The 17,357-nt window shown below is 40.3% G+C and overlaps 1 protein-coding gene across 1 annotated transcript in view; it reads left to right on the top strand.

Moving 5' to 3' along the window:
• Nucleotides 1–15,685: 15,685 nt before the first annotated feature.
• AKR1E2 (aldo-keto reductase family 1 member E2) overlaps nt 15,686–17,357 on the top strand; it is a 42,866-nt gene continuing 41,194 nt past the window's right edge. Inside the window, exon 1 of the mRNA XM_001366836.3 lies at nt 15,686–15,802. Within this exon, the coding sequence (XP_001366873.1) occupies nt 15,764–15,802 (39 nt within the window). The 5' untranslated portion in view covers nt 15,686–15,763. The remainder of the gene's footprint in view (nt 15,803–17,357) is intronic.

Raw genomic sequence — 17,357 nt, 5'->3', positions numbered from 1 at the left:
TGAGCCCTCGAGGATTAACTCCTGGGGGAAGAGGTGTAGAGGAGAACTGGGCACACGAACTGCATTGCTGGATTATCTCCTGTGCCTGTTTTTTAATAATGTCAAATTGGCATTTGAGAGATTTTGCATTTTGGTGCAATAAAGAATGTGAATTAACTGCTTCTTGAAAAGCAGATGCCACTAAGGTATCCACCTTAGCTTTTCCCTCCAATAGAGGACCCGGGAGGTTAGTATGTGAACGAATATGTGTTATAAAAAATTTGTTCTGCCTTTGCCATATCACCATCTGGGTGGTACGGAACAAGAGATATAACTCTTCATCAGGTACAGGCTTAATCTTCGCTGTTTCCAGCAAGTTAACCAAATTTACCACATACAATGAATCACATATTATGTTGCAAGTTTGTACTACATCCCTAAGTACACTGCGAACTGCTGCTAATTCAGCCTTTTATGGAGAGCCATAGGTAGTATCTAATAACATTATGCTATCTTGGACTAAAGCTCCTGCTCTCCCATGCTTTGATGCATCTGTAAAAACGTTCACAGCATCTACAATAGGAGTCATTGATGTCATTCTTGGAAAAATAATAGGAGTCAATTTCACAAACTGTAATATCTTATTAGCAGGAATGTGATTATCAATCTGTCCTGTATAATCTGCAAAAGCAATTTGCCATGGCAAAGACTGTGCAAATAAATTCTGAACTTGCTCTCTTGTTATGGGAACATGAATTGTACTAGGATCTATGCCAGTTAACTGTCTTGCCCTTTTTCTGATCTGAGTTATAAGTAAAATGATAAGTTCTAGATAACTAGTGAGAGATTTAGTTTGCTGATTTGTTGACCCTGATGCAAAGCACCTGTGGGAGTATACCTTGTCTGTAGAACAGATGCTATTAAGGGTAATGATGGATCAATTCTATACAATCTGGCTTTTGACACAGCTTCTTCCACTGCCTTTAATTCCTCCTCCGCTTTGGGAGAAAGTGTTCTAGGGGATGGATGATAAAGCAGAATCTCCCTTTAAAATGGCATAGAGGTTTTCTAACTGTCCTGTAGAGATTTTAAGAAAAGGTCTGAGCCAATTAATATCACCTAACAATTTCTGGAAATCGTTCAACGTATTCAGGGAATCTCTACGAATCTCAATTTTCTGCGGTGGGATTTCTTGATCATACACTAGCGTTCCTAGGTACTTGTGAGGGGGCGTGGTTTGAATCTTTTCCTTAGAGATGACCAGATTCGCCACTGTCAAGGCTTTGGTAGCGTCCGCTAGCAGTACCTCAACTTCGCCACTAGATGGCGCTGCTAACAAAATGTCATCCACATACTGGATTATGTGATAGTTTGTGTATTGTCATCTAACCTTTTCTAGAGCATTAGCTACATATTTCTGGCATAAACAGCTACTTACCCGCAAACCCTGGGGCAAACAAAGCCATTCAAATCTTTTGAAAGGAGTATTGTAATTGATTGGGGGTATAGAGAACGCGAATCTGTGGCAATCTTGTGGGGACAGGCGGATATTGAAAAAACAATCCTTCAAATCTGTGACTATCAGATTCCAGTTTATGGGAATCGGACCCGGGGAAAGTAATCCCGGTTGCCTTGTCCCCATGTCCACTAGCTGCTCATTGATCTTCCTAAGATCATGGACTAGCCTCCATTTCCCTGACTTTTTTGGAACCAGAAAAATCGGGGTGTTCCAGGAACTGTTTGATTCTCGTAGGTGACCTAGGCTTAATTGTTCCTGTATTATTTCCTCTAGATGTACTAATTTCTCCTTAGATATAGGCCATTGGTTAATCCAGATGGGTTTGGAATTTAACCATGTGATAGGGTCTGCGAATAACGGGGAGGTTCTTGCCACACCCACAAATTCTGTGTGCAGTTTGTCCGATGTGGTCAGAGTGATATTCATCGCGGACATTACTTCCCTGCCCCAAAGAGACTGGGCAATATCTAGCACATAAGGTTTAAATATACCCCTATGTCCTTCACTATCAGACCACGATAAAGTACTAGCTGGTTGGAGAATGTGCTCAGGCGTGCCTATGCCTATTAAACTTCTGGTGAGGTTCCATGACTTCCCATGATTCTGGCCAATCCGTAGCAGAGATCACCGAGATGTCTGCTCCAGAGTCCAGAATACCTGAAATAACCCTGTCTTCTACAAACAAAGACATCACCAATCTGTCCTGAGTTACTTTTTGAGACCAAAACAATTTGTGAGCTGTGGAGTCAGAGCTGCTTTTTTGCAGCTTGCTCTTTAGAGAGAAATCAGCCTCAGGGAATATAGTCAAGCAAGCTAGATTAGTGTACTTTGAAATGCAAAATACGGACCTTGCAGCAGCCGGGATGTGAAGCCCATTTGTCTCCTTATCCTGAAACAATGTGGGAAAAACTTCTAAACCTTTTGCAATGAGTTCAGGGTTGCCTAGTATTAACCCTTTAGCACCTTGAGGTACTGGAAAACGAAAGGTAGCTGGAATCCAAGTAGGTTCTGACTGCTCTTTTAATATAATGCTTTCAGCTGCAATTATAGGGAATCGAAAAGAAAACCTCATGGTTCCACCCTGATTTATTCCTGGGCTCAAGGCTGGCCCGAAGTCTAGTTTAAATGGTTGTTAGGCCCTGTGTAGGGAAAACTTCACTTATTTCCAGCTCTACACTGAGAAGCCCAATGCCTGCCCTTCCTGCATTTGGAGCAGACATCTGGAGCCTTTCCTGTTCTTTTATTTGGCCATGCTCTGCGATAGTGGCCCTTCCTGCCGCACGCATGGCAGTTCCCTCTAGGCATTCCTGTTTGCTTCTGCACTGTTAAAATAGCTCCTGTCTCACCCATGCCTATGTCTTGACATGCTCTTAAAAAATCTGCCAGGGATCCTGTAGCTTTAATGGGAGCCAAAGCCCTTCTGGCCTGCTCATTAGCATTTAAATAAGTGAGATCCCTAATTAAAACCTTAGCTGCATCTTCCTGAGGAATATATCTGCTCACTTCTATACTGAGCCTATCAACAAAGTCAGCAAATGATTCGTTTTGCTTTTGAATAATCTCTGTGTACAAGTTCTCTGAATTCTTTCCGGGTAGGGCTCGCCATGCCTTAGTGGCAGCGCTGGTTATCTGGTTAAAAACCTGCTCTGTCGCTGTAATTTGCCTAGCAATCGGTTCAAATTCTCCTTGCCCTACCAATTGTTCAAAGGGCACATTGATTCCTGCCTGCCTGTTCTCGGAGGCTTGTATGGAACATAGATCATGGAATTTTAGTTTCCAGGTCAAATAGTCACCTCCACTGAGGGCAGACTCAGCCGCCAGGTACCAGTCAGCTGGGGTGAGTGTCTGCTGGGTCAGATTACTGAGGAGCGCTAATGTGAATGGAGCGATTGCCCCGTTTTTCAATACACTGCTTCTGAGCATTTTCAAGACCTTACAATCTATGGGTTTATGCTGAGCAATGCGTCTGTTGGCATCGTCAGCATCTTCTATATATCTGACTGGAAAAGCAGAAATGTCCTCCTTGCCTTTTTGAATAGGCGATATCAGCTCCATCCTGAGTGAACCATGCTTAGAAGGCTCAGGTGAGCAAGGTGGGGGTGGAGTGGCCACGAGAGAGGGTCTTGAAACCAACCTGTAGTCTGGGGGAGCAGGAATTCGGAGGAGCCTGATTGTCTAAAGGAGGATACAGCTTTTGAGTTGCAAATGACTCTTTTGTATCACTCCCCTTAGAAGTATAGCCTGGGGCCTCTGGAGGTTCCTGAGACCACCTGAACACTCTCCTTCCCCTCCCCCAGAATTTGCCTCAGGAGCACTGGGTTTGAAATCTTGCTTTCTTAATTCCTGAGTCTGTGGAGTTTCCTTCTCCCCTGTATTAGTCACTGGAATAGCTAAATCCTCTAGGATATTTCTGATAATTGACCGGGTGTCAAATACAGTTTTCCTGACTCTGTTACCTTCCTTTTGATAGTCTTTTAAGCTTTGACCAATCCAGTCCCATTGCGCAACCTCTAGCGTTCCCATAGATGGAAATCCTGGGAAAGCCTTTTGAATTACTTTTAGCAAAGCTTTGATCTGTGCTTTGGAGACCTTTCTACCTCCCTGTTCAATCAAAGACATTAGAAGTCGTATGTAACCGGCATGGGAGGAAATAGTCAAACTCATATCTGAGAACACCTCACCTTTGGTTGGCCAGACCCAAAGGGACCATTCTCCCACTCTTTCCACACAAGCCTTGTTCCTTCACGTTCGGGGGCACGCCCTCCCACCGGCTGTGTGAAACAAAGGGTTGAAAGCCACGAGAAAGTGCCAGGTGTGAGCTCTGGTCACGTGGGCACCAGAATAAAGCCTCCCGGCCAGCGAGAAACTTTATGGTAGGAAAATAGAAACAGGATAGAAGTTTTTGAATCCCGCGAAGGGCGTGAAAGAGCCGACCTTTGAGATATGAATAATGAGTCAGTAATCAATTGTTATTAATATTCGGGAGCCACAGCCATACTCCGACCACTGGACGCTACTTTTAAGGCTATTCCCATCCAGTGATCCCAATTTAACACTGCACTGGTCAGAGAATAATACTAGCTCAGTAGGGAGAGAGATTAGAGACTGAAAGAATTAGACAATGCCAGGTATTAGCATAGGAAAAGAGAGAGACAGAGAGAGAGACCTGACTGAAGGGCCAGGCCTCAGGAAAGAAAAAGAGGAGAGAGAAAGGGGAGAAGTTAGTCTGTAGGGCAAACCTGTGGATGTCCTCGAAGTGGGCGGAGCTGGCTGTGTTCCTTCCTTTTATTCTCTTTGATACGCAAATGAACTCAATGCATATTGATAAGTTACATGATGCCTCAATACATATAGATGAGTTACATAGTGTATTGCCATTGGATAATTGCAAATTATGACAAGGTGAAGGTGGGGTTATTATCCTCAGGTGAGTGAGACAAAGGGAAGCAAGGTTTCGTGCCCTAACTTTAGCCTTGCTGGGAATAGTCCATTGCCATGTGCAGAATGGCCATGTGCTCACTCACAATCCTTGTCTCTCCACGATACCTATGGGCTGGACTGCTACAGAATTGTTGCTCTCTTTCTCAGTTTATCTGGCTTCTTCTAGGCAGTCAAAAGGTCTATCACACTATTGGGCTAGGTCAAGCAGGTTTCTTGACTATTACTTCTCTAATTCCAGTGGACTCTGCTACCTATTTCAATTGCTTGTAGGACCTCTGATGGCTTTCGAAGATCTCCTTCACTGACTGGCTACCTGGGAAGTTCTCTCTCAGGTATTTGTATACTGTAAACCTTAAAATTTCTTAGACTTATAAATGTTGGAAATTTCACCATTGGGAAATTTCATACTTGAAAAATTTCCTATTGATAGTGGGAACTCTATTGGAATGTGAACCCCATTGGCATGGGAGGTTCCTCCTCCTCCCTTCTTAAGATTACTTTAGGACAGAAACCTTTTGCTGAACAATGGAAAGGGCTTTGACCAATGCTTAAGCATAGAACAGGAAGTTCTTTGAGTCATGATTGATTTTAGAATTGATACAATAGAGATACTTGGAATGACAGAACCAGGTCTTGGAAAATACAATTTCCACCCCACTCAGTCCTAACAGGATTTAGGAAGGGCTGCAGCAAAGGATCAAGATTTAATTATTGAGAATATAACCTTCAACAGACATGTGCAAAGCCACAGACCTCTGGGCGGTCCTGGGTTAAGCTAGAGCCACCATTGGCACAGGGAAGACATGGACAGTGATTGGTAGATGTGAGAACTGAGGGGAGGGAACTTGGATGGTTTCCTTAAAGAGAGAGGGGTCTGAGGACTGGGGGGGTTGGTTGGAGAGGTTTTTGGTCTGAGAGGTGGTGCTTTGAGGATTGGCTCTGAAGGAAGCTGGAGGTGGAGGCCCCTGAGACTGTTTCTCCATTTTGGTCACGTGAGTGATAGGGACTGATCTCTTTTCTTTGCCTCAGCTATCTAAGGGCTTGGGCCTTTGGCCCAGCCTAAACAGAAGGGGTATTTAAGCCCTATTCCCTTCTCTCCCTTTTTCTCTCTCTCTATCTCTAATTCCTTTCTTCCTCCTATTGTAATTAAACTCCAAAAAAGGCTGACGGCTGACTTGAGTTTTTCATTTAGGAATTACATAGCTGAATTCCTTGGCGACCTTAAATTAATATATATCAGTCTTTTAAAGTGATTTCCTTGTCACAATACCTAACAACAAGAAAGAAGAAACAGAAGAAATAAATGTGCTCAAAGAATCATGGCAGGTGGTGGGGTAGAATATAGTTTGTCATTCCCCCACCTGGCAGCTAATAGTAGTTCTTCCTCCTTCATTACCAGGAAGGAAAAGAGCAAAAGGGTAATGAGAGGTATATTCTGTGGTGTGCTAATAAATGTTCAATAACTGGATATCTGAAAAAAAAAAGTAGGCATGATACACTTTAAAGTTTAACCTACATTATTAACATTTTTGCAATCACTTAAATCTAGAGAATCAACAAAACAATAAATCAAGCACCTGATATGTAGTATTTTGGTATTTCAGAGGTATTAATACTCATGCTAAAAATTTAACAATCTACTCTTAAGTACTAGCTTAAATGGGCTCCAGCACACCCTTGGGCATATTTATCCTTTTGCATCTGAATTCAGTTTCATCTTATCCTTCCTTTTGGCTCCTTATCCAATGATATGGTATCAGTCTCTCAATCAGTCATGGCCAGAAATAGGTCCACCATTGCAGGTATTAGATTGGAACCAGAGACTGAAGACTTTCCCTGGAACCAGGTATGAGGATAGGGCACTTGTTGGCCAAACCCATTCTACCTGTGAGAAAGTATAAGGAGAGCTTGCTTTCAGTTGGGTAAAATTTCATGAAATTTGTATAGTCTTAACTGAGTCTTGTGACAAGGAAATCACTTTAAAAGACTGATATATATTAATTTAAGGTCGCCAAGGAATTCAGCTATGTAATTCCTAAATGAAAACTCAAGTTAGCAGTCAACCTTTTATGGAGTTTAATTACAAACAGGATGAAGAAAGGTATTAGAGATAGATAGAGAGAGAGAGAGAGAGAGAGAGAGAGAGAGAGAGAGAGAGAGAGAGAGAGAGAGAGAGAGAGAGAAAGGGGAGAGAAGGGAATAGGGCTTAAATACCCCCTCTGTTTAGGCTGGGCCAAAAGGCCCAAGCCCTTAGATAGCTGAGGCAAAGAAAAGAGATCAGTCCCTATCACTCACGTGACCAAAATGGAGAAACAGTCTCAGGGGCCTCCACCTCCAGCTTCCTTCAGAGCAAGCTTCTCAGAGCACAACCTCTCCAACCAACCCCCCAGGCCTCAGACCCTGCTATCTTTAAGGAAACCATCCAAGTTCCCTCCCCTCAGTTCTCACATCTACCAATCACTGTCCATGTCTTCCCTGTGCCAATGGTGGCTCTAGCTTAACCCAGGACCGCCCAGAGGTCTGTGGCTTTGCACATGTCTGTTGAAGGTCATATTCTCAAATAATTAAATCTTGATCCTTTGCTGCAGCCCTTCCTAAATCCTGTTACCCTGAGTAGGGTGGAGTTTGGAATAATTAAATTTTGATCTATGCTGCAGCCCTTTCCATTGTTCAGCAAAAGGTTTCTGTCCTAAAGTAATCTTAAGAAGGGAGGAGGAGGAACCTCCCTTGCCAATGGGGTTCACATTCCAATGGTGAAATTTCCAACATTCACAAGTCTAAGAAATTTTAAGGTTTACACTTTCGCATCTGACCCATACTCTCCTTGCTCTTACTTCTCTTTCTAACATTCGCAGGTACCCGGTCCATGATATGTGGACATGAACACTGGGGCATTAATGGAGACATGGTTGTCCATTCGATTCCTGATTAAAGAGAGGTTCATTTGCCAAGAGTTTGGCTTACCTAAAGGAACCCGCCCAGTTGACTTCTGACTGAACTCAATGGGTTCTTGTGTGTACCTCATGTCAGTGGTCAAGCTGGCTGGAGGCTTAGGCAGCCATAACTTCGGCCTCCTAGCTGGCTCGCCATTTATTAACTTGGAAATAACACAGAACTATCAAATAGTCAGAAAAACCAAGTCTTTAATTAGGAGAGGGATAAGTCCAGTATTTAATTCTTTAATTTAATTTAATTAACAAGTTGTGAGCTAGGACCCTCTGGCAAATAGTGTCCTGCTCAGGAATTCCTCTGACCTTTGGATTGAAGATTTGGAAATACAGTAATCAATAAGTAACATGACCATGAGTCTGGTATATGAACGCATAAGATACAATATCAATACACCAATCATACTTTCAAGATGCTAATATACCTGGTATGCTACACTTTGCATTAATGCACAGAGGCAAAATTGGAGTGCAACTAGTATAGTAGGTTGGAATTTAGAATCCACAAAGAGTATCTGAAGATAGAGATGTGCAAAATAATATTGGAAAGGCAGGTTGGACGAGCTTTGTGCAAAGCCTTAAAATATAGATGAAACAATTTGTGACTTTTTTTTTCCTTTAGGCAATGGGGATTCAGTGAAGGTTTTTAAACAGGTTAAGATTAATTCTACATCTTTATGAAGGATGCATTAGAGGTAAAGAAAGACTGAAGGGCAATGAAACCATTTGGGAATCTAGTACAGTGATCTGGGAGAGAGGCAAGAAAAAAACAAGTACATATGTATTCTTGGTCAGAATCATTTACTTGTTTTCAAGGCAGAAGTTTTATAGATTTTAACATGTCTTTTAGAAGTCCCCTTATGGTCATTCCCAATGGCCACCACCCTAGCTCAGACCTTCATGAACTCTTACTTGGACTATTACATTAACTTCCTAATTAACCTCTGCTGAAATAAATCTGCAATAATGAGAAACAGAGGTGGAAAAGAGCCAAGCTCAATTAATTTATTGACAAGACAAGCGGTTATCAATAATAGAGGTCAGTGGTCCCTCAATAACCAAACACATCTAATACAGTCTGAGAAGTTTTTTAATACAGTTTTATAGTTACATAAGGCCAGAGATGTCCCTCAAACTAAGATTGTGATTGGTTCTTAATTATACTATCTGACCATCTAAGGGTCTTCATCTATCATGGCAACCCAAATTTGGCCAACATTCCTCTTGGAGGGCTTCATGACAGCTAACCCTATAATGCCTTCCCAGACTAGAGGTCTTCTAGAGTCAATGGTATTATGAAGTAGGGCACAGATTTAGTCATCTTCCTGTAACATCCTCCTCTACTGGGATATTGTTTTGTTCATTTATTGAGGGTTCGACATTAGCCCTGTATAGTAATACTCTAAGCATTAAAGCTTGGTTATGATGGTTACTGTTATGATGAACCAAAGTCTTAACTATAAATCAATAATTAGTAATCAATAACTAATTCCACACCTTCCTGTCTCATTTCCCCCCATTTCCATACATCCTCCACACAGTTGACAAAATGATTTTTCTAAAATACATGTCTGACCATCTCAGCCCGTGCCCCCCCCCCCACCACTTATTCAATAAACTCTAGTGGCTCCAATATTATCTCTAGGTCAGACGTATCTAGATTAGGTGATAAGGGATAAAGCACATTCAGAAGATATCCCACATGAGAATCATGCCCATGGCTCTCTGTCAAACCTGTACTTTGATCATTTAATTTACTATCTGATGCCACATTTGCATCACACCAGACCTTTGCCTGAGGTGCCAGTTTTTCTTACTTGAATCTCACACTTATTTTTCTTGGCTCCAGAAAGTATAATGGATGGAAATTACAGGGAGGTACATTTCAGCTTAATATGAGGAAATTTTTCTAAAAATTAGAACAGATAGTTCATCAGAAGAATGTGTTGGCCTCAGTACATATGTCCTTGGAGATCTTTCATTGCCAAATGGACAATCAACAAGCATTTATTATGATCCTACCATGCTCCAGGCACTGTGCTAATTGCTGGACTATATACTGAGCATCATAGAATCATTCATTTAGACCTTGAATGGAACCTAGAAATGATTAAGCTCCACCCTGTCATATATGAGAAAATTGAAGCCAAAAAATATGAAACTTTCTAAAGGGCACAAAGGTAGTAAATGAGCTGGAATTTGAGTCAGATCCATTGACTCCAAATCCAGGGTTCATTGAACCATGGTACCATGTTGTGGAGGAGATTCTTATTTAAGGCAGGAGTTAGATAACATGATTTCTTTTCTCTTTTTTAAAACCCTTAAGTTCTGTCTTAGAACCAATTCTAAGACAGAAGGACAAGGGCTAGGCAATTGGGATCAAGTGACTTGCCCAGGGTCACACAGCTAGGAAGTGTCTAAGGGTCCAAGACAACTTGAACCCAAGTTGTCTTGACTCTAGGCCTGACACTCTATCTGCCTCTGAATTCTTTTCAAACTTTCAAATTTGTACAAAAAATATCTTCCTAAAATGATTTGATTAAATATCAGAGGCTGGTAGTTATTGATTTTGTTGATGGAGTACTAGTTTTAGAGTAAGAAAGATTTTAATTAAATCCAACTTCAAACACTAGCTATATGACTCTGGGAAAGCCACTTAACTTCTGTTGTCTCAGTTTCCTCAACTACAAAATGGGGTTAATGACAAAGTTTACCTCCCAGGGTTATTGTGAGGACCAAATTAGAGAATATTTGTAAAGTACTTAACTCACAGTAAGTGCTATATAAGTACCTCTTCTCTTCCTTTCTCTTCCCCAGTATAGTTCTTTGAAGGCCAAGGCAAATTGGTCACTTAATAAACTGACATCTTTTTTTTTAATTTTCAGGGAGAAGTCTTTATTTTAACAGTGTACTAAGTGATTTCCAGGCAACTGCTAGATTTTTTCACTAGGATATTCTGCTTTTGCCTTAACCTCAGTATGTTTAAAATGGAATTCATTATGGTAGTCTTTCCATCATTATTCTAGTAACCTAGACTTGAAAATTTCTCAGTGACTATTATAAGCCCCAAAAGGTGGCCAGGCACCTGACTTTTTATTCTTGCCCTAGAATTTGGTAATTCTAAAAACTAACTTTTAAAAATGTTTATTTTTTACAAATTATATGTAATAACAAATTTTTTGCATAAGTTTTCCAAAGTTATATGATCCAAATTCTCTTTCTTCTTCTATTCCTGCTCTCATAGCTGGCAAAGAACTTGATCTGGGTTATGCGTGTATTACACATGTGATGTAACACATCACACAAAACATATTTCTATATTATTCATTTTTATAAGTGAATAATCTTATAAAACCCAAATCCCAAATCACATACACAAATAAACAAGTGATAAATCATATGCTTTCATCGTGTTTCTATTCCAACTATTCTTTCTCTGGAGATGGATAGCATTCTTTGTCATAAGTCCCTTAGAATTATCCTGGATCATTGTGTTGCCAATAACAGTTAAGTCTATCACAGTTGATCATATTGCTATTACTGTGAACAATGTTCTCCTGGTTCTGCCTATTTCACTCTGCATCAGTTTACATAGATCTTTCCAGTTCTTTCTGAAATCATCCTGTTCATCATTCCTTTTAACACAACAGTATTTCATCGCCCTCACATACCACAATTTGTTCAACCATAACAGATATTCCTTTAATTTCCATTTTTTTGCCACCACAAAAAGATCGACTGCTGTAAATGTTTTTGTACAAGCAGATCCTTACCCTTTTTTTTTTTATCTCTTTGGGATATAGACCTAGTCCTGGATCAAAGAGTATGAACTGTTTTATAGCCCTTTGGGCATAATTCCAAATTGTCTTCCAGAATGGTAGTTTTCTTTATTGTCCTTTCTATTTGATTTTCTTTCTCTCCCTGGTCAGATACTCAGTGAAGTAAGGACTTAACATAGGGAAAGCCAACAATTCAATTGAATAAACATTTATTAAGTACCTACTATATGCTAGGAACTCAAGTAAGTGTTAAGGATACAAAAAAGAGGCAAAATAAAGTCCCTACCATTAAGGAGTTTACAATCTAGTGATGTAGGTGACAGCTAGGTAGGTCAGGGGAAGAGAGCCAGGCCTGAAGACTGGCAGTCCTGGGTTCAAATCGGACCTCCAACACTTCCCAACTGTGTGACCCTGGGCAAGTCACTTAAACCCAATTGTCCAACCCTTACTGCTCTTCTGCCTAGGACCCAATACTCAGTATTGATTATAAGATGGAAGGTAAAGGTTAAAACAAAATGAAACAAAACAATCTAATGGGCAACAGAACATGTGAAGAAATATATACACAGCACACTATGTATAGAATATATAGGAAATAAAAGAGGGAAAGCACTGGAATTCAGAGAGGAAAGAGGGGCTTGGGAAGGCTTTCTGAAGAAGGTGGGATTTTAGATGGGACTTAGAAAGCCAGGGAGGTCAATAGCTGGAGCAGAAGAGGGAGAACATTCCAACAGAGGACAACCAAAGAAAAATTCCTAGAGCCAAGAGTATCTTTTTTGGGGAAGAGTCAGGAGGTCAGTGTCACTGAATCAGAGAATATGTGGTGGGGAGTAAGATATAAGAATATCAAAAAATGGAGGAGAGGGCTAGGTTATTTTTGGCTTTGAAGGCCAAACATCATTTTGTATTTGCTCCTGGAGGTAATAAGAAATCACTGGAGTTTGAGTAGGGAATGACATGGAACTATGCTTTAAGAAAATCACTTTAGTGGTTGGATGGAGAATGGATTGCAGTGGGAAGACAGAGAAGGCAGCAGGCTTTTGCAAAAGTCCTAGCATATGGTGATGGAGTGCCTGCACCAGAATGGAAACAGTATCAGAGGAGAGAAGGGGGCATATAGGAAAGATGTTACAAAGATCAAATCAACAGGCATTGGCAATAGGTTGGACATAAGGGAGGAGGAATAGTGAGGAATCCAGGATGGCTCCCAGGTTAGAAGTTTGAAAGACTGGGAGGATGGTGTGATTCTCTACAGTAATAGGGTAGGTAGGTTTTGGTGGAAGAAAATGAAATCTGTTTTGGACATATTGAGTTTAAGTTATCTACTGGACTTCCAGTTTGAAAAGCATTTGGAGATTCAGGATTGGAGGTCAGGAGATAGGGACAGAAAAGGTAGATTTGAGAATCATCAGCATAAAAATGGTAATTAAATCTATGGGAACTGAGGAGATCACCAATGAAATAGTAAAGAGAGAGAGGGAAGAGGATTTTTTTTACTACAGAACCCTAAGGGACACCTACAGTTAGAGGGCATGATCTGGAGGAAGATACAGCAAAGGAGACTGAGATGTAAGGTAAGAGGAGAATCGGGAGCAAGTGGAGAACCAAACACCTGGAGTGAATCGAGTGTCAAGAAGAGAATAATCAACAATGTTAAAGGCTACAGAGAAGTCAAGGAGAATAAGGAGGAATAAAAGCCACTGGATTGGGCAATTAGGGGATCATTAGTACAGAGCAGGAGCCACTGGAGGTTTCTTTTCTTTAGTTTTCCAGGATATAACCCCTATCTTTGTTAGATGGTAAAAGTACTACATACTTCGGTGTCATGTTTTCTTTTTCAAGCTTTGATATTTATTTAATTAGATTATCTTTCTAGAATTTATCCAATATATTATGATTAGAGGAAGAATATAACATCCTTAATAAATCTTTTTTGGTAATGTTAAATTTTATTTTTTTCAATTGATGAAAATCTGTCTTTTTCGTCTCAAACATCTACTCCCCACTCCCCTACTGAGTCCCATTAGTTATATCCAGAAATAAAATATATCTATTCTGCATCTAATATGCATGCTAGGCATTTCACCTCTAGTAGGAGACCGGAAACATCCTTCATCAAAAGTACTCTGGAATTGTAGTTGGTCATTGTGTTGATCAGAATTCCCTAAGTCTTTCAAAGCTGTTTGCCTTTGTCATGGGCATAGTACTCCCAGAAACTCAGATAAACTATAATCAGGGAAATTCCTCTGCTCCCTTGCACCCTCCCAAAGCAGCTGAGCCAGAGAGGATTAGCCTCCTTTGATTGTCCCATTGATCCAAATCTTGAGAACCACCCCCATGCCTACAGGGAAAACTCCTCCCCAATTCCTTGCCCCAGAGTCAAGTCCTCATTGAATATAAAAACCCCAGAACTGAGGCATTCCAGGACTCATGCTGTCTTGCTTGCCAAAAATGCAACATTACTAATAAACCTCTCTTTACTTTTAAGCTAAATTTGGAGTCTTGCATTCTTGCAAAAGGTATCCTTCCCCAACCCCAGGGGTACACATCTGCATCCCACAACACCTTTACCTAAAATACTATTACTATTGTATAAATTATTCTCCTAGTAGTTCTGCTCACTTCATTTGCTTCAGTTCATATAAGTCTTCAGGTTTCTGGAAAACCCTCCCCTTCACCACTCCTTTCAACACAATGGTATATATTCACATACCATAATTCAGTCATTCCCCATTTGAAGGACAACCTTTTAGTTTCCAACTTTTTGCCTCTTCAAAAAGAATTAATTTTTATATATCCTTAGAGGTTGGAGGGTTAATTTTAATTTTTTTTTTTTGCTCCAGGCTAAGCCATCTCTTAATCTACTTTCCCAGTCTCTCTTTCCCTTCGTCTCCTTCCCCACCCCAAGCTTGTTGTGATAGTACTGCTATAGCAACCATCTATTCCAAGGATAGATGGAGGGAGTGGCACTATCCTGGTCTCTCCTCTTTTCCCTCTGCTACTTTCATTCATTAACTTATCAGCTCCTATGAGTTTAATTACCATTTCTATGCAGATGATTCTAATTTAATATATAATTTTATATGTAAAATTATACAAATATATATAAATTAAATCATATATAAATAACATCTATGTTATTGATTAAGTATAATGTATATGTATATAAGTATAATTAATAAATGTAATTAATAATATAAAATAATATAGATGAATATTCCCCAATAACATGTAAACATTTTAAAACATTAATTGTTTTTTTAAATCCTTACTTTCTGTTTAAAATAGATACTAAGTATCCATTCCAAGGCAGAAGAGGGGTAAAGACTAGGCAATTCACTCAGCTAGGAAGTGTCTGGGGTTATATTTGAACCCCAGCATCTCCCACTCCAGGCCTGGTTTTCCATCCCCTGAGACACCTGGCTGCTCCTAAATATTCATTTTTGAAAACTGTGAATTCCATATTAGCCACATTGTGAAAGACAATACAAACAAAACCCAAGAAAAATAAAGATGATAAAAAACAGTAGGGGGGGGAGGGCAGCTGAGTAGCTCAGTGTATTGAGAGCCAGGCTAGACGGAAGGTCCTAGGTTCAAATTTGCTCTCAGACATTTCCCAGCTGTGTGACCCTGGGCAAGTCACTTGACCCCCATTGCTTAGCCCTTACCACTCTTCTGCCTTGGAAGGTAAGGTTTTTTAAAAAAATAACAGTATGCTTTCATCTGCATTCAGAGTTTTCTCCCTGAAGGTGGATTATGCTGAGGATTCCTAAATCTATCCCAATTTCCACTCAAATCTCCGCAGGCCTCTGATCTCCCATCTCCAGTTACCTTTCAGACAAGTTACAGTATTAATCACTATATTTCTTTCCATTTGGAAACAGCCCAACTAATCGTGGTTTCTTTCCTATTTGATTTAGCCTGTGCGTAAGGACAGCTGGGGTGGGGGGAGGGGAGAAGGTGGCGGAAACAAACAAATAAATAAATAAATGACTCCAGCGAGCAGCCAATCAAGAAAAGCAATTTAAGTCTCTTCCTGATCCCAGGGTGTCCCCGGTGGAGTCGCTCTGAGGTCATCTGGACAAGCCTGAAGCACGATGGAGAAAATACCTTGCCTGGGTCTCGGCACGTGGAAGGTAAAGGATGCACCCCTTACCTTTGGAGAGGCGGGGCTCGGCCCGACCCCCGCAGGGCGAGCTGCACACTTCTGCTCGAGCCTCCTGGGGTTTGGCCACCAGCGAGGTGGTGGCTTAGTAGAGATAGGCAGGGTGAAGGAGCCCTTGCCACTTAACGCTGGTTATTTCTCCCCCTTACCTTCTAGGAGCGTCTCTTCCTGCTGTATAATATACAGAAATGCTAATGAGTTGTACCGGTTTATTTTATATTTTGCAACTTTTGTTAGTTATTTCATTTACTTTTTAGTTGACTCGGATTCTCTAAGTGAGGCAGCATCGTATGCGGAAAGGGATCATTTTCCCTTGCTATGTTTTCCTTCATTTTTTTTGTCTTGTTAACTAGCATTTCTAGTACAATATTGAATAGTAATAGCGATAAATGGACATTCTTGCTGCACCCCTGATCTTGCTGGAAAGGCTTCTAGCTTTCCTTATTACAATTTACTCTTGGTTTTAGGTAGATATTACTTAAAAAAACAAAAACAAACAAACAAAAAAAAAACCCTTACCTTCTGTCTTAGAATCCATTGGTTCCAAGGCAGAAGAGTGGTAAGGGCTAAACAATGGGAATTAAGTGACTTGCGCAGGGTAATAAGCTAGGAAGGGTTTGAGGCCACTTTTGAGCCCAGGACCTCTAGATCTCTAGGCTAGGCTCTCAATCCACTGAGCCACGTAGCTGTCCCTGCTTTCTAGTGTTTTATCAGAAAATAATATTATATTTCGTACAAAGCTTACTTTGCATCGATTGAAATAATTATATAAATTTTTATTTTGATAGTATATGTGATCATTTGTAAAATGAATTGGAGAAGGAAATGGCAAAGCACTTTAGTATCTGTGCCAATAAAACCCCAAATGGGATCATGAAGAGTCAGGTCCATCTGAAATGACTCAACAACAGCAAAAAAGGAAATAATGAAGTCAACTTGGTTGTTGTATCTTTCAGGGAAAGGTATATGTGAATTTAACTTCTACATAGATGCAATCTTGTTGGAAGAGAATCTAATTTAAAGAAACATTTTGCTCTGTAGAGAAATTTGTTTTTATAGTCAGCAAAAAATAATTATAGGAGACACTTGTATTTTTTACTCCTTTCAGTCACGTGACTATTGCAGAATTTTATTTACAAAAGTCTCCCTGTGCCTGTCTCATCCTATTAAGTATGCTCTTGATATACATGTGTGTTATTCCCACAAGGCTTTTGTAAGGATGTGAAAATAGGCATATATATCAATAGTTATTTATATTTCCTCAGTTGCCTTTTGGAGTTCATAAGATCTGTTTTTCCCTAAATTTTTAGTATGTTGCCCTTTCAAATACCTGAGAATTGCTCCCTCAATGTCCTCTAAATTGTACTGGCTCTAGAATATAGAGTATACTTGGCTCTGTCCAGGTTTTATTCCCATGTGTGTTCTTTAGTATCTTGCTTTTTCCTCAAACAACCCTTTGAGAACTAGGATTAGAATCCAAATATGGTAGGGCTACTGTCCTTGGTGGGAATAGGACTTATTAGAAA

Source organism: Monodelphis domestica, chromosome 5 (assembly GCF_027887165.1).
Source record: "Monodelphis domestica isolate mMonDom1 chromosome 5, mMonDom1.pri, whole genome shotgun sequence".
NCBI classification, from domain to species: domain Eukaryota; kingdom Metazoa; phylum Chordata; class Mammalia; order Didelphimorphia; family Didelphidae; genus Monodelphis; species Monodelphis domestica.
The sequence above is the reverse complement of the archived record's forward strand: the minus strand, read 5'-3'. Positions and strand labels throughout refer to the sequence as shown.